An 18589-nucleotide genomic window follows, 5' to 3' on the forward strand; every position below is an offset into this window, starting at 1 on the left:
AAGGAAAGGAGAGGAAAGGCATTTGGGCTTCAGTGGGCCAAGGCAAGGAAAAAAGGTCTCCTCGTGATAATTAAATCTTCTCACACTGATTTTCTGCCAAATTTATTTCCCCAGGGACCATAACTCTGATTCAGTGCTTACAAGCCATGCATAACTAATCATTTCAAGGGTGGGGGGGACCACAAACCTGAATGAATAGGAAGAAAAAGAAGGATGGCTACACTCAATCCCAGGCTTTATTTATCCCTAAATCAGTCCTGATTTAGGCACGACAGAAAGTCAGATATAACCCTGACTGTTCTTCAGTAATATTGTGTTTGAAAAAGATCTTTAAAGTGATGGTGTAATTGACCGTCAGTGTGCTCAATTCGCAGTGCTGTACTGGCAGAGAACATCCTTTAATTCCTGGAACAAATAGAAGCCATGAAGCCAATGAAGTGTCGGTTCAATACTCCTCTGACTGTTCCTGGCATGATTGTGTTGAACATAATAACACAACAAATAAGGCCATTTATCTGAAGTAACGACAGGAGATGAGGCCAACTCCACTAATCAATACCCAGTCGATACAAACCAGATTTTCTTACATCAAAATCACTGAGACGGATCTTTCTTCAGCTCGGAGTGCACAACAGCAATACAGTGCCTCCCTCGAGTCCAGCGGTAGATCACATAGCCAATAGAAAGACAACAGTTTAAAACTGGTATATCCTTTATTCTGAGAGTATAAAATAAACTACACACACTGGCCACTTTATTAGCCACACCTTGCTAGTATCGGGTTGGACCCCCCCTTTGCCTTCTGCATTGTTTTACTTCCTGACAGCAGAGATGATTCATGGGGGTGTCAGAAACATTCCTCAGAGATTTTGGTCCATATTGATATGACAGCAACACATTTTCTGAGACTTGCTTGCTGCACATCCATGATGTGAATCTCCTGTTCCTCCACACTCCAAATGTTTTTCACTGGATTGAGATCTGGTGACCAGTGACCTCAAGAAACCAGTTTGAGATGATCTGATCTTAGTGACGCGGTGCATTATCCTGCTGGTAGTAGTCGCCAGAAGAAAATTACAGTGTGGTCACGAGGCTATGGGCATGATGAGAGACGATATTCATATAGCCTGCTTCAACAATGACAGAGTGTGTGACACTAAACTCAACAAATGTATCTATTGATAGCTATACTAGTTGCAGCCAGCTTAGAATAAGTGTAATATGAAGATTGTGACCCAGCATTTACCAAGGGGCATCGTCAGTGTGATGCCAGGAATGTGTAATTAACAGGGACGTTTGGTCATTTTTAAATTCATCTTAAAAATTTTTGAGTCAGTTTGAATGGGATTGATATTCTTCTACGACCGTGTTTTCTGTGCTCTGACCAATATTTGTAGTTGAGGCGTTGCATAACTCCACTAAGTCAGAAATGAAACAAATTAATGTACCGTACATCGAGACCATCTACGAGTCGTTTTGAATTATTTAGTTGCTCCTTATTGGTTTGAGTCATCATGTCATGCTGTGGAACAAAGGATATAACAACCCCAAACGAGCAAATAGTGGGGGGTGTGATGTCAATGGATGTCCCCTATATTATAATATAGGGCCCCAAAGGGTGCCAGGAATATTTTCCAATGAGCGGCTAATGGAAGAAAATGTTCACTTCCACCAGTGGTTAATGCCAAGTAAGTTAACTTTGAATTATTATTTGCAATCTTTGGGATGCTCTCTCTTATTTAATTTCCTACTAGTTTAGACCATCAGTGTTGTAGCAAAACAGGTGATCATACTAGCCAGGATAACAAAAAGAGTTATAGCAGTTCTCTACAGTTTGAGGACCATCTATGTTACAGAATTGTGTCAGCTAATGAGACAACTTCCTTCCAGATCTTTGCAATAAGAGCCTTAAGCAGTATCCTCTATGCTCATAAAAACATAATGATGAGAATGCATTCCTTGTTCTGGCTGCTGATGGTAAATAATCCCTGACAGTTATAATGTTATACAGACAACATTATGTGTGCATTGCTGATTTTAGAAATTAGATGCTGAGAAATAATACTTATCGTAATAGTAACAGTAATGTTGAGAAAACACAGTTTTGGACTAGTTCAAGTCTTAAGTCCTTATCAAATGTCAGATGTACTTGTGATGAATGGGGAAACGGTTGATTTAAGTGTTCTTTAGCCTTCTCTACCTCTGCTGTCTCTACCTTTGCTGTAATGTCTTTGTCCATAACAAACTGTCCAGCAAGTGCACAACAACAGCATGGCGAAATTCAAACAATCTCCCTCTCGAATCCCCGTGTTTTAGTTAATGTGAAGAGATCACGGACACCGGATTGCTCATGTTTACCAGCACTTGAATTTAACTGCTTGTCCTTCAAGCCATGCGGCTCGGCGAGGTAGCGTGGCACGCCACACCGTGGCCCTGGTAATTAAAACATTTAAAGCAGAGCCAGCCCCCCCCTGTGCTCCTCGGGTCTGATATGGGGGTCACGCGCCTGTAGATTCTAATTTGCGCTCCATTTGTATTCATGACAGGCACGTGCTAAATATTTAACAGCAGCCTGGCAGGAGTTTTGTATTGTTAGGCTTTCCAGGTCAAATAATTTGATTTCAAGGCAGATTACATTAAGCGTCAATGTCCAAGCCACCGCTCTCACTTGCCTCTCATTTCCTGTTCTTTTATTACAGCCAAGATAGGCCAGAACTGAAGGAACATGGCTGTGGATTATACAAGAGCTTGTTAGCCATGGATTAGTTATTATTTTCAATTAGAAAAAAGGGATTGCATCATTTACTTCATGCACACACACCCACATTATCATTGCATGTTTGTGAAGAGGACATTTTAGCTGACTGCCAAACTGCTCAGTAGAGCATTCAAACAAACGACGGCGCGGACACACTATCCCTAATGACATTATATTCCAGTAATATTTAATTGTCCTTCACTGAGGTATCCATCCGCTTAGCAAGGGGTGTGGACTCCGATTCTGTCTTTTTAAGGTAGGAAACCAGAGCCAGACATTTTCCAGTTTCAGGCAAGGCCCTGAGGTGATTGACAACAGAGCTAGTTAAACGGTGATGAGGCGTTAATGGATGCTGGGTCGAGAAGGAGGGGGGATAGGATAGCGGGTGGGGGGTGTTGCGGTTGAATATTTAATGGTCATACAATTCCTGAACATAGACACACATGCACACAGGCACACACAGGTACACATCCAACCCATGACCTGTCCTACGCACCACGTAATTAGGGAAACAGTCCTTTCGTTTAACAGCCAAAAGAGCAAACGGTAGGTATACTATATTCCCCTAATGATATGGGTTAAAGAGCTATTATACGTCTCATTAAAATATATGATCTCCCAATCTGGTGGCAGTTTGAGGTAATGGGGACAGAGCAGGTCTGAGGCTAAGATACCATCTGTAGGCTATAGGCTAGTGTCCAAACCATATCTACATGATTCTGTATTTTACTGAAGGGCAGCACAGATGAAAAGACGTTTCTCTCAGAGCCTCACAAATGACACATCGGGCTGAGGTTTCACAAGTCGACACTGAGTGCGTGGGCGTGTGTGTGTGTGTGTGTGTGTGTTTGGAGGCTTTTTAAGGAGCAGAATCCAATGAAGCTGTGTTACACTTTACCCTGAAATCTAAAAAGAGAAGTTGTTCAATTAGGGCAGTATGATATCTGGAAAATGCATTGTGTCATTCTAAGTTTATTCTGCAATGATGAAATAAGTCAACATTTACCTACATTTTCCTTCTTCTCTATTTAATCCCTACCTTCACAATGTTTATACCACTAACTATAGGCCTTAGCAAATCTGTGTCTAAATTTCACATCAGATGTAAGCATAAGACACAGTGAAAGTTGATCCAAATGGCCAAAATCATTGAGCAGATCTCAAGAAAACTAATTTCAAAAATAATTGTTAATATAAAGTATTACAGAAGATGAAAACAATTGTGTTAAATTAACATAATAACGTCCTATTGAGGCTTGTGTTGCCATTCCTTGTTCAATAAACTTTGAACAAAGTTAAAATATGTAAACTTGGATGGAGAGAGTCAGAAGTTTGAAAATAACAAAATCGTGGCAACTAAACTGGAGGGTCTTTCAAAATACGTACAACATACAGTATTGTACAGCCATGTTGAATAATTTACTTTAGAAAAAAATGATCCAAGTAAATCTCTGGTTCTCGATTAAGTGCAATAGCACTTCAAGAAACACTGTTTGCGTATGTTCTTGCTTGAGTATAAGAATCAAAATAACAACAGATACTATAAATAATAAAACTGCAAGTATCAAGAAGGGTTTCTACAACATTTCCATTTCAAAAATCCCACACTTTTCCAAATTCCCTTATCTAGATTTGTCACCAGGTTTTTAATTATATTAGCAACATAGTAAAATGCCATCTCACTTTGGAGAAACATGCATATTATACAAACTATAATGCTATTCAATGTTGGATCAGGAAATCCAACATTAAATACAGACCCTTCAAATCACAGTTTACAATTAGTAATGTGTTTGTTTCACAAAATTTCAAAATAAGGGAACTTCAATCTTTTCTATTGGCATCTAAGCCCTAACCAGTTTGAAAAGTTTGGGTGCAGTTCAAAATCCAGAATTATAAGTATTTAAATTACCAAAACGTTTGTGGAAATGTCTCTGTTTTTATTTTAAAATAGGTGTTTAACTATTAGTAACTCAAAGACTAAAATAATCAATGAGTTGTGTGAAAACTCAAGTTGTGATGTGGCAAATTAAAAATAGAAGTCCTTATCTAAACACACATAACGGTTAAAATATTATTCCCCCCACCCCACAGAAAAATAGATTTTAATGTTTCAGATAAATGAATAGGGCATAAACATTTTCTTACTCTCAATAAATAGTGTTGCATGCCTATCCATACTTGGAAAACAACAAAATCAAATTCTATACTTTTACAGGGATCTCAACTAATTAATGGAAATAAATAATTTTATGGTGGGATATTAGTACAATAAATAAGCAAGTTACAAGTAAAATAAGAGCTAATAACTACATAAGTAAACTTAGAAAACAAAAAACAGGGCACAGCAGCAGGTACTCCTCAGATAAAACAGGGTAAGTTGTTATTTTTAGAAAACTAATCATACAATAATGTTTTTTATTGTGTCAACTGAGCTTTTATAAAGTTCCCAGTTGAAGTAGAGTCCAAACAAACCAGCTTTGTAACTTTGGCAGTGATTCCATCTTATTATAGCTGGGTCACCAAGTTAGCTTGAAGACCCCTGGGCAAACAAACTGTATTTCTAAGCTTTAATAGCCTAAACGAGGCATAAAACTAACAAAGGAATCCTACAACTCGCTCATTCTGACCCCCTTTCATTTCCTACGCTTCCTATTTCAACCACTAGCATCATCTGGCTGCCCTTAACCAGAGAGCCAAACATTCCTTTTAAGCAGCGACTACTTTGTTAACTGATGACCACGGGGCCAGTTATTGATCCTCTTCTTCCTCCCTCCCAGTAAACCTGGCTGATAATCCCCCATCCCCCCTCTCTTCTCTCAGGGCTCAGCAGTACGTGGTTTGCTACAATAATAGCTTGCATATTATAGCATCCACATGAATCAGATCTCAGTGGTTTCGATTAGGGCTAAACTAACTCAAATGCACCGACGGTCTAGGATGCGGATCTATTTATGAACAAGGAGTGTAGGTGGTAGCGTTCACTTCTCCCCTCCGTTCTCTTTAAAAGGATTTCTCATTTCAGTTGACTTAGCAGTTCAAGTGCAAACTTTGCAGTCGTGCTGACCTCTGAGAGGCCCTGCAGGGAGTGAGGAGACCCCTGGTGATCTGCTGTTTAGCATCAGCAGTGGTCCAACTCTTCAGTTTTAGTGTGCTTGAAGGAAGGGCAGAAGAGGATGAAGCTGCATGGTTCTGATAGTGCATTGAGGTACTTATGATGGAAGCACTTGCTTCTTTTGCAAAGAAAGAGGGCCATCAGGGTCACTTTAAATTGCTTCTCTAAACTTCCTCCGGGTAAAGAAAAAAAAAATCTTATGAGACACAAAGCCGATTGTTTTTTGTAAGAACTTTGCTTAATAAACGGCTACACAGAAAAAGAAAGGCGGTCACAATTTATTCTGTCTCCCTGCAGATGTGAAGTGAAGAAAAGTGAAAAGGTTGGATGCACCTTGAAAAAGGCACAAATCACTGACAGGGAGAAATGAAACTAGTAGATAATTTGCTGGACAAAAAAAAGGGGGAGAAAGTAATAAAACTATTCATGAAGAAAGAGGAGATGGAGCTCTGAGACAAAGAAAAACAAATTACATTAACTTGAATCATAACGAGACTGGACAGAAAAAAACAGGGCAAAAAAAGGGAGGAAGGGAATAAGTTATTCCTTAAATAAGTGAAAGAAAAAGAAATGCAGGGCTAATTAGTTCCTTATAGCTGCGCTTTCATTTGGCTGAAAGGTCAGCTAACTTTAAAGGTCATGCTGCCACCAATTGTACAAGGAAACACACACACACACACACACACACACACACGCCAATACAAAAAAAAACCCACAAAGAGAGACGGAGTTAAATCCAGCAACATCAACACAAGCACAAACTAGGACAAATTACAATACGACACATATCTGTGTGGGCGTGCACATAGACACTTGTGGAACATTTGATATTTTCATTTATATCATGTCCTGGTCAGTAAAGGGACCTGGGTCATTATTCTATCTGAGGACTTTTATTACTGTTAGTATATCCACTGCAAATTACTCTTGACTTTATTTAAACGTGCATCAAGATAATCTTGAGGCGGTGTGTGTGTCTGTGTGTGTATAACCGATGCTGCTGGTCGTGAAGGAGCTAGACTGAATTTATTACCTGCAATGCTAAGCACGTTTCTTCCTTTCTGCCTGCATTTCCATGCAGATCACAGCTGTCCTAATAAAAACTACGGACTGTAATCAGCATCCCTGAATTTGTGGCTAGCGAAGTAGAGGTGAAGTGTAAAAGCAGTATCAGACATCGGTTGTTTTATAGAGACTGAATGAGACATATTTAAATCCATTCATTTATTTAAATGTTAGCAATTTAACCTTATGTTTAACTCTCATACAGCAGATGCTAATTTGATCTACAGTTTATGCTTATGGCTTTTTGAAAGGGATCACACTTTAAACAAACTAACTTCCGCCAATACATTTTTCAACCTTAGAGCAAAAAAAAAAAAGTATTGTTGGAAATTGCTTTGCGAGTTTTTTATTATTTATGCCTTGCTTTTTATTATTCGGTGGGACTACAGATAATGTAGTCCAGGTTCACTGCTAAATTGACCTGCTAAAACTAGCCTGTGAAGAAAACACAATCCAAAATATTGCAAAATACTGCAGCTGTCTACTTTGTCCCTGTTTTGAAATAGTTACAACTGTTGAACTAATACTTTAAAATATGTTAATTGTTTAATATTGTTATTTTTGAGCAAAGTTATAGCAACTGAAAGGAAACTAGTGATTTACTATTGACAGATTACCAAGTAGAATAAAACAACCAAGGATCAGTTAAAAAAACAAAAACAAAAAGCCACGAGATTTTGTACTATGTTTTTAGGCGAGAATGTAAGTGTGTAAGTCTCAAATATCTGCTCGGTTCATTAAAACATAACCTGCTCTGATATTTTCGGACATGTCTTCTCCCACTGCGTTAACAGCCGGCTGCCAGCTGACTGGGCGCTCCAGGTTCGGTATACCGGAGGAGAACGCCTAACTCCCAGCACATTGTTATAAAAACTCCCGCTAGCTTTCCCCAATGAGTGGAAGTTAAACACCGATATTATTCAGGCAGGTAATATCTGGTTGAAAAATGTTTGGTTTACTAAAGTATTTCATTTATTTCTGAGCAAATTGGTTTGATTGATTAAAGGTTAGCCTTCAAACATACTAGGTTAATTTAACTGTAATGACTCATCCGAGATTTGGAGAGTATTATATTTGAAAATGAATAATTTGCTTATATTTATTCCTGGTAGAAATGTGCAATACATGTCTGAACATTTTAGAATCAAACTAACAGATTTCTTTTTTTACTATGGAACAGCCTTTACAATAAAAGGTGAAGAATAATACAGAAATCAGGAGTAATACATGACTAAAAAACAAACTTCAGCTCCGTTGTTTTTTTTCTTCGCCACTCTTTGCTTCATGCTGTCACAGTTGCTAGGCAACATGGGTTACGCTGAGGTCGGGTCGGGGACAGTTGGTGGAGAATAGACCTGTCCGAATTCACAGCTTTTCTCTTCGGGTCTTAGTTTATTCATGACCTTGGAAGGACCCGGTCTATGTAGACCGATCCTTCGAAGGATGCAGACTTTGAATTCGGACACAGCTAATCTAATGTAATGCTAATCTAATGTAAGAACACATGTTAGTGAGGCTAACGTTAGGATTTTGGCTAATTTTAGCCTATACACTAATTTTGACATACTGAACAGAGTATAGAGAATAGAGTCCATGTTACTCAACATGCTTGTGACGTTCCACATGCTATTGAGTAGATTGTAGCTTACTTTAGCATTGATGCTAATTTTTAGCATCAGATCGCTGGGTTCCAACCGACAGGCACACTTTGGCAGGCCCCGTTTAAACTTCTTCAGAAATTTTCTAGTTGTCCATACTATTGTCTTAGGAATGTATGTTCACCCTGTGTGTATCACCGCCTCTGGTCTATAACTTGTGTTCCTGAGCAAGAAATGTAGCTATGCTAAAAGTCATCTAGCGACACACACCATGACCCTAACAGGATTAAGCTGGTATAAACATTAAAGAATTAATATACAATCTGGACTGGAAATGGAGTAAAAAATATAAATGTCTTACCTGACTTGCAAAATGTGCTAACTTGATGTTTTTGTCCATTATTGTTGACCTAACAATTAGATTTTTATTTGTACACAATTTTTGAATAATATAATTACTAATAATTATAATAATGAACAGTATAATATAATTTTTAAGCATAGATTTATTTGTTTGTGGATCAAAACTACTCTCATTTATCACCCTGGGTCCATCTAAACCTGAATTTTGACACAATCTGTTTAACCCTAATTTCAGTTTTCATATTGGCTAAATAGTCAAAGTTAGAGGCTGAAGTTAGTTTATGAGTCAACGTTTCCAAGTTCTAAACATCAGCATGAACACTTACCTTCTTCAAGCTTCTTTCGGGCCTCCTCTTCTCTTTTGGCTACTTTGGCCTTCAGAACTTCATCTGTCTTAGCTGAAATGACAAAAGGCAAGAAACAAAGTTAAAAGAAAAGTCAATATTCTACAAGTTGACTTGATTATTTAGATACAAATGTGATTTTTCTTGATCTCTCATAACGATGCTATTTTATTTGTTTTCTGAAGTAGTCTAAGCTAATATTATGAGCCTTGGATGTGAAGGTGAGCCTTTGAGTTTGACACCTTGCTTCATCTATGAGGTTGGCAGGGGACATAATCATTGACGAAGCTTTCTCTACTTTTAATGTTGCAATATTTTGTGTACTAGGTAGAAAAAAGAAATTGAGAAAGAGTGACAGATAAAATACAAATGATTTGTAAGTACTATGAAAATACTCGTAACTTGATTAAAAAAAAAAGCTAAACTATTTCAGTTTTTTAAATGAGTACATCTTCTCTACTTCAAAATCTAACACTTCTAGATTGAGTCACTTCAAAATTTGACAGACATAAAAACTGCAACTTATCACTTAGTCCCGTGAATCAAACCTTTTTTCTGTGGGTCAGTTTCCACTTAAAAAATCCATTTGCCCCATATTTGCACGATCTGGTACGTGTCCACAGAAACACCAAAAACAAACTAAAAACCCATTTAAAATTTCTTTTTCAGTAAAGAAGAAAAAGTGAGGAATCTGCATTTCTTTCAAACTATATCAGCCACCCTGATCTCATCTCTATGTTCAGGGTTCAGATGTCAGGACGTAGCAGCTGGCACAGGCTTGTTTTTTTACTGTGAAAACAAGCTGAACTGCCTGATGTGCTTGTAGTGCTGAATGAGAGATTATTCTTAAGCAAGCCAGTCAGTCTAAGCTCATTAACTTATCTTTTGACAAAGCAGTACGTTTTTCAGCCATATTGTCGAGACCTGCGTTTAATAACACAATCAGGTGCGTAAAAGCAAGGTTTGGTGCAATGAAAGTTTCATCTATTGATGATCAGTTAGTGCTAATAATTTGCAGAGGTGTAAAACATTTTGAAATTCTCCTTGCTGGTGTCCACTGTGACTCCTCTAATGCTCCTCCTTTGCAGGTCCAGTCAAATTTTCGATAGCCGATATTATCAGCTTTCCACAAAATATTGCTAAAATCTTGTTTGTCTCAATCTTGTGACCCCAATACCATGGATCATAATGATATACTATAATGAGTGCACAGATGTGCTAAAATTTAGAGTAAATTTATCCTTTTCTTAAATCAATTTTTTACAGATAACTCAAGAAAGAAAACAATATTTAGCTTTTATGTTTTCAAAACGTATGTTTTCCTGAAAAAAAATCCACATTGTAAGGTATGAGGATTTATCATTGCATAAACATAATCTCGCTGCGAGATGGTACCCTTCTTGGCTTTTCATTTATACCTGCGCAAAGTCAGCATTTCCTCCTAAGAGGTGTTTATCGTTTTGGTATAATGAAAAGCTTAAAAGAAAGTGAGGCAGCGGGAACAAACACTCGTCAGGGCATCTTAAGCGTGGTCTCATCACGAACCGCGTCGTTTCTGCTCCCCCCGCCCCCACCGCACACACTTTTCCCCCCGAATAATCAAGATGTTAAGCCGCATTAAAAAATATAATGCCGTGTATGGCAGGACTATCAATACTGCCACTAAATTAATTACATTTCCGTTGCGGCGCATCATTTATTTTGCAGTGTTAGGGCCTCGGTGGAGCCATTCGCCTTTATTGCTATCTCACTTGGTTGATGAGTGAGCTATGTAAAATTGAGTCTCCAATATCATTACACTTAATGAGTTTAAACTTTGAAAAGAAGAGGGAAAAACAGGGGAGAGAAACAGAGGCGAACGAGATGATGAGAAAGAAGGGAGAGCAAGAGAATGAGACCGCAGCACTGTTTTGGTTAATACAATAGGAGTGTGGGTGTAAGTGTTTGCGAGCGCTTGCAGCCTTGTTTGTTTTAGGGCACAGCTGTGGGTGTCCAAGTGGGGTTTATGGCACCACTCATCGTGCCTGCGCACACATATGTTCTGATCGTTAAAGAGTTTGTGCTACAAGTACAAATAGCCGTACACGAAAACATCTGGATGCAGGAGGCCGACGGCTGAACGGCCGCTTTTGTTCGGTAATTGGTGGAGACAAAGAAGCCGTCACAGGGCTGATACGGCTGGTTAAGTCTGGAGGTTCCGCATCTTTACCAACAATGACTCTACACGGATGATTGAACACTCCTCCGCCTCCTCTGAGCAGTGAGGGGTGAGGCGTGTTTGGGAGCAAAGCACTGAGAATTATTGGGCGCTCATATTAAGGTGCATTCCCACTGCAGGAACCTTTCCAGGTAGCAGTGAAGATTTTTACTGCTGTCTTTCAACCCACAACACTTTCATTGCTGGAACAAGGCTCAAATGGTTTTATTTGTAATCACTGCACAGTATTTTCTGTCATTGTCTTCTAAGTATATTTTTATTATTACTATTAGCTTTGTTATTGTTAATCTTGTTTGTTATGTATTGTTTTCAACACTTTAAGAATTTTTTTGTGTGATGCTGCTGTTACACCTGGATTTTCTCTTAGCAGGTCAACAAAACCTGTTTCTATTTCTATTCTACTCTATGTCAGATTTGAGGACAGAAATTAACTACTGAAAAACAGCCCAATACAGCTCTGTAGAAATGATCACTGAGGTTGGAAACTCCCAACATTTTCATTTCCGTCATCTCCTTTTTCAAACTACTTCACTATTTATGTTTTCTGGTCATTTGAAATGATCCCACAGGAATAGTTGGCATTTTGTTTGCAAACACAAAATTTAAACATTCGTTAATTCATGCCGAATTTTAGTGTTTTAAAGTGGTTACATTCAACTGCCTTAATAAGATAATGCTTGAATACATTTAATAAGAAGTGATAATGAGTTATTTTCTTGTCAAAACCACATTTGAGTAGTCAAAACTGGTAAAGTTAACATGGTTTTACAGTGTTTATGCTCCAAAATACAAATCATATCAATCACATCTGCCCGAGATTGTGTATCGATATCCATTTTTAAGTTTGAAAAATGGTCCACAGGTAAACAGTTTTTGCATACGCGGGATGCTGGATGAGGCCCCAATTTATTCACCCCCTAATCAATCAAAATGCAGGAAAACATCCAAATTCTGAAGTGGGATAAAATGAGTACCAGTCCCACACAAGATATGCAAAGTATTCTAATAATCTATTCTTAGAAGCAAACAGGGACATTTTTATCTGATGCTTGTGCACCCCCTCTCTAAAGCTGCCCAGGGCAACTGCCCATATCAAAAACAGCCACTGGTGAGTAAACTTGTTTGGTTAAATTGATTTAAAGATCATTACTAAGATCTAGAGTGACTCAGTATAAGCTTGTATAGTTTGTATAGCTTATACTGAGTGTAATTGTTTTGGTGTTGGGCGAAGATCCGTGTCCTCTGATTGAGACTGAACCAGCAACAACCTTGCAAGAAGAGGAGAGACCCTCTGAGCGTGAGTAGAGGTAAAAAGTTTGGTTTTGGGAGCCATGGTGAAAACAGACAGAGCTAATTGCTGAGGAAAAATAAAAGTTTCTGGCAAATAAAGTTCCAGGGAACAGTAGTTCTGGGTTGAACATTCAAAACGTACCCCCCAAAAAAGTCATAATCCAAAAAAAAAACTAGGCTTGAAGAAATGTGGCAAAACCATTGCAGTTTGTAAAATCCTGCACATCTTTGCAATCGCTTCTTGTTTGTATGCACAGACACGTCTATGTGTGTGTGTGCGAATGAACTTCTCGTTGTTTGGTTCACGCCTTGCTCGGGGCTACCAGGAGGCAGGTAAGAGACAGAGCGGAGTGGGGTGTGGGGGTTTGAGGAGACAGGCAGATAGATACGGGCCATGCAGGATGAAGGAAGAGCTAAGACAGCGAGGGAAACAGGCAAACAACCAAAAAATAACAGAGAGAAGAAGGAGGAAAAAAAACATTGCCTGCGTGCACACAAATTTGTACACAAACAGGAACGATTTGTCGCCTTTTTTCTCCGCATGTTTATCCTCCACCTTCTATCCCTTCATCCCTCCTCCAACAGGTTTTCTTATCCTGTTCTTGCTTCCCTGCTTCTGTTTTTCTTTTTTTTTGCCCTATCCCACCCCTTCCTGTTTTTTTTTTTTAATGCTTTTCTCTTCCCTTCTCTTGCTCATCTCTCCGGTACACCGTGCCTGGGGGCAATAGCAGCAAATCAAACTGTTTATCCATCTCTCATCAGTGCACTGCCTCACGGGGGCTCCTGCCCCCTCAAAACAATGAAAGTAAGGCTGAGCGCCGAGCCCGGGATGTGATTTAATTACATCAATAAGGAGCTCTGCTTTAAAAACATGAAGGCAACATACTTTGCTGCACCATCATGAAAAGCCTGTTAACGCTACAGCTGTAACAGCACAAAAAAAAAAAGCATATGAAAATAATCAACAACTGCAACCCGTCTGAGTCTGCGAGCAGAGGCCGCTTATTGGAAGTATATTTTCTCGGCAACTGAGTGGCTTCAGTTCATTGTAGGGTAATTCTGTGATGGACTTTTATTAAAGCGGGTAATAAACGGCCGGGTGTTAGCGAGAGGAGAAGCCTTTCACTTCATTTAGACTTCGTTCAGTCTTGGCTGCAGGGGTGGAGAGCAGAAAGACGAGGGGACGGCATCAGCGGGGAGGAGGCGGAGAGCGTCAGTGAAATCACATTGTGATTATGAGTGTAATTGCAGCTCAGGGGCCCAGGGGCCATGTAGCTCTGATGGCGCTAGAAGATGTTTTATGCGCAGCAACAGAGAAGAAGGAAAGTGAGAATGAGAAGAAAAGAGGGAGAGTGGGAGGCAGAGGCAGGCTGCCAGGATATAAGTTTTTTTTTCTCCCCCTCCTCTCTTGCGTTCTTCTTCTCCTCTTCCACCAACGTTTTCCTCCTCTTTCTCTCTTCTTCTTTCCTATTCTCTTCCTTTCTCTTTTCCATCCTCCTCCCTTGGCAGGATTAGCCGGGTCTCGTTAGAGGGGAAATGTAATAATGCTCCCACCAGGTGGAATCAGGCCCGCTCCATTATCAGTCGGGAGATGGATGGGCCGTGTAGGGCCGGCGGGGGCCAAGCGCGCACGCAATTTAGATTCAATAAACTGGCAAAGCAAGACCCCCAATCTGATTTATCTCTTACACGCCGCCAATGCTTGCTGCTACGATGCTGATTCCCTATTACCGCTCAGAGAAGGACTATTCATTGGATGTAAGGTACGGCAATCGGAGGAGCTTGTCGGGCCCCCGGGATGGCAGCAAAACAGATCCAGCAGAGGGGTTAATGCGTTTACAAACAGATAAGCAATTAAATCTAAGGCTTAGGTGAGTTATAGAGTTATTAAGGAGGGATATGTGTGCGAGTTTGTGTGTGTGTGTGCGCGAGGAGGGTTTGTTATTTAATGTAAAGGTGTACCAGATCACGCCTTGGGTTGGGCACAGTAAGTGACTATAGGTAGAGAGTGAGGCTCTAATATTATCAGGCTCCAAGGTCAAAGGACAGTTTCCCATTGTTGCTAAATAAACTACTTAAAGTACTTAGAAAATGGTGGAACAGTTTGACGTCCATCTCTAAATGCGAGCAGATTAGACCGAGATGTTTGTGAACAAAATCTCATATTCAATAAACTTGAAAAATATTGCTAATATTACTTATCAAAGTAACTCAAGTAAAAAATAAATAAATAAAAGTGCAGCTTGTAGATTCATGGGAAAGACTGCTGGATGTGAGAGTTGATAAAGATTGTCACTGACTCCCTCCACACGAAACGTAAACCACAAAAGGTCATCGAAGAAGCTGGCTGCCTCATACATGGCAGTTTCCAAGCATGCCATTCAAAGGTTAAGCGATAGAAAAAGCTCCACAAGTAAAAAGGATAACAGCAGGCTTGAGTGGAATGTGGAGCAAAGCTTGCTTCAAGAGTTTTGGGGAGTTTCAAAATAAAGTAAGCAGAATACGAGTTAGAATTGTGGTAAAACACACCAGACCCAGACACAATGTCAGGAATAAAGAAAAGATTGGTTAAATATCCAAGAAGAAGTTTACCAGAAGCTTGTTGATGTTTACATGAAGGAGATGAATTCTCTGCACATTTTCATAGACACCACTAAGGGGTTTAAAATCCTGTATGGGATCGAAGGAAAATTAAATTCAGTTCAATTTGTTTATGCCACTGCAGTATCAGTGTGTCCCATATTCATATCGCAAAGGACTGCTTGAACTGCAACAATTGTTGGACGACATATTTGAAGTGTTATTAAAAGTCAAAGAGTGATGGAAGAACAGTTAAAAAACAAAAGAAAAACGGACATTTATTATCGTTCATATATCACAATATTTACCAATATTACCACCATCGCAAGATTTTCAAATCTTGCAGCCCAATTAACAACACGTCATCTTGAGGCCCTTTATAAAGAAAAATGTCAATTTGATCCAATCATACAGACAGATTTCAAGTCAATCAAATATTTTACAATCTACCCTAGTTATCAAAATTCAGTTTATTATGCAAATTGGTTAAAATGTTTTCTACTGCCAGGAAGAAGATGAGAGACCAAAATAAAAGTCTCTCATGACAGTGTGGTGAAACCTGGTCTTCCTGAACCAGCACAGCAACAGGCTGAGACCGCTCCTGCTATGCTGCTTTGTGCTCACATCATTGACAAAGAATATGTTTTTCATTTGGTCTTATACAATATTGTGATGTTTTAGTTTCAGTTGAAAACCATAATCATAATTAAATTCAACAAAAATAAACATGTTAAATGTATCAATTTGTGTAGTGAGAATATTTAAGATATGACTTTTACTTTTTGAATTCAATTCATTTAATTTGATTCAGTTCATTTTTATAGCACCACAACACATGAAGACTCGAGGAACCTTACAAAAAACGCAAATTCAATCCAATCATGAAGACAGATTCCCACACTATCCCATTTGATCTTAGCAATCAAACAATACAGCCCAAGTTTAGATTAAGATAAAAAATAACTTTCTGATGATATTGTAAATCACTGTGATGCAACTGTACCGTTGTGAAACTAACCAAATCTGGAAAAGCCGTAGAAATGCTGGCGGGGCTTTGTCACGGCGGGTGTCATTCTGTCCGACCGCCAATCAAAGTGAATCCGAATGTCAGCAACAGAGGAGGCGTGATAAATCAGCCTCGCGCCCGACGACAAACAGAATATTAGAGGCAGCGCGGCACCATTGGAAAACTGTCCCCTCCAATCAGCTGAGCACTTTACAGTAAACCGTGCCAGCCGGGCCCCCCGAACCAATACAGAACACCAGAGAGGCTTCTAAGACAATAAAGGAACAAAAAACAAAAATAAAAGACAGAGGAGTTTGGAACTCAGGCAGACAAAAGTGTCGACACGCTGATGAGAAGCAATCCTGACAGGAAGAAAAGTCGAGACAAAAGAATCATAAAAAAACAATGGGTTGTTGGACAGACAGGTATGCACACTGACTGACACAAAACAGGTCTGAGATAAGAAAGGCGAAGCAGAAAGACAGACAAATGATGAGACAGACTGAGAAAAGACTGATTCCACACGTTTACAATCTTAAAACAGAAAATAGTTGGAGATGCACATTTAGTGATCTACTTTTCTATTTATTGGGGCTAATCTGTTATTTGTCTGGTCAAATACTGAAATGTTCTTTTTTTTCATGCATGCATGAAAATTAATTAAAACGAAGAACTTACACCATTCCAGGTATATCTACACATCAACCAACAGCATGTGTTTTTTTGAGTTAGCCAAAACTTGTTTGGTCATCTGCTTTGATGAAGGACAATCTAATTCCTTCATTTTCTGTTAAAATACAAAGTCCTACCACCAGAATAGAAAACAACAACAATAAAAAACAAAAAGACATGCAGAACCTTTTGGCGTATTATTGTCCTAAGCCATGATGATCAGTAGCAGCTCAATCTTCAAAGAACCCCAGTTTATCAGCCTGATCCGTGCATCTTTAAAAACATTAAAATGTAATAATAGTTAGAAAATTTAAGTATTAAACTGATGACTCTATATGAAAAACAACAAAATGTACACCAATATGAGCAGTATACTAATATCACTCTTTTTTTTTTAAATAAAAAGTTGGGGTTTATTGTTTAACAGGCTTGGATACCCCAGCTGGGTTATACAATAAAGAACTTCCTCAAAAGATGTCAGCTGTGTTGTTTCTAAAGCGAAAGCACACACATGATGCAACAGCAGGAGTACAGCAGGGGTGTCCAGTCAGTTTTAGCTCCAACACAGTTGATTCAAATCATCCAACTTCCTCCTCAGCAGATCAAAGTTCGATAGAGGTACTGCAAATGAGCCATCATTTGATTCAAGTGTGTTGAACCAGGAAAAGAACTAAGACATGCAGGATACCGGCCCTTTGGACACCACTGGTGTTATCTTAAAAATTGATAAAAAAAAAAAAAAAAAGGAGCAATACCCTGAAGATCCACTGGGTGGCACAGCACACAGCACAAGTCTGTCTTAGATCTGAGTGTTTACATGCAGGTGCATGAGGATCTGTTCATGGCTGTACAACAAGTTTGCACAGATGTTATAACTATAAAGCATAATTTAATCTGGAACATTATGACAAGATAATATGCAATAGGGATATTCTAAATTCTGGAGTCAATTTATAATTAATAAAACCATTTACTTTAGATTAAATTAAAAAAAGTTCTTAAAAGGAGGACAGAAAATTGCAGTCCTTTCCTGTGCTGCCGAGACATCTTTCAGTCAGGAGACTTGAGTGATTCTCATCCCCGTGTTTCCTTTTACTACAATCACAAAGCTGAATTAATGACACCCATAAAATATTCACAAACTAAACAATTAGAGAGAGATATCTTACAAAATCAATCAATTATTCATTTGAAATCGTCTGAGAAGCTCTCTTCTTTTCACGGCTATATTGTGATGCTGAGCGCTACATCAATTAGGTCCTCTACAGTTTAGATGTAATGGATGCTTCAGAGTCTAATTATTGTCTGAATGAAGGAGCAAGACGCCGGGGCTCAGCAATGTGCTGATCTTTGCGCGCTGCTAATAGGGATGCTTTGAGTTGTTCATTTTAATGTTCAAGGAAAATGTAAACTAGAACCATAAACTTTGGGTCATTGAACACTTTTTTTTAAATTTTAAGTATGCATCTAACCGCTAATAATTTTCACTTTTATTCCAGTCAGCGTCCTGCACTAAACTCTAAGAAAACTGTTTTCTTAAAGTTTTTCTTTTCTTTCTCTTTTTTTTTTTTTTTTACCAT

At 38.9% G+C, this 18589-nt stretch overlaps 1 protein-coding gene across 2 annotated transcripts in view; it reads right to left on the reverse strand.

The window, feature by feature from the left end:
• Window positions 1-18589, reverse strand: part of rsrc1 (arginine and serine rich coiled-coil 1) — a 140740-nt gene that overhangs the window by 22165 nt on the left and 99986 nt on the right. For both annotated transcript variants that reach the window (XM_014470648.2, XM_023350713.1), the window contains exon 7: window positions 9226-9297. In XM_014470648.2, coding sequence (XP_014326134.2) covers window positions 9226-9297 — 72 coding nt within the window. The remainder of the gene's footprint in view (window positions 1-9225; window positions 9298-18589) is intronic.

This window comes from Xiphophorus maculatus, chromosome 18 (assembly GCF_002775205.1).
Source record: "Xiphophorus maculatus strain JP 163 A chromosome 18, X_maculatus-5.0-male, whole genome shotgun sequence".
NCBI lineage: Eukaryota > Metazoa > Chordata > Actinopteri > Cyprinodontiformes > Poeciliidae > Xiphophorus > Xiphophorus maculatus.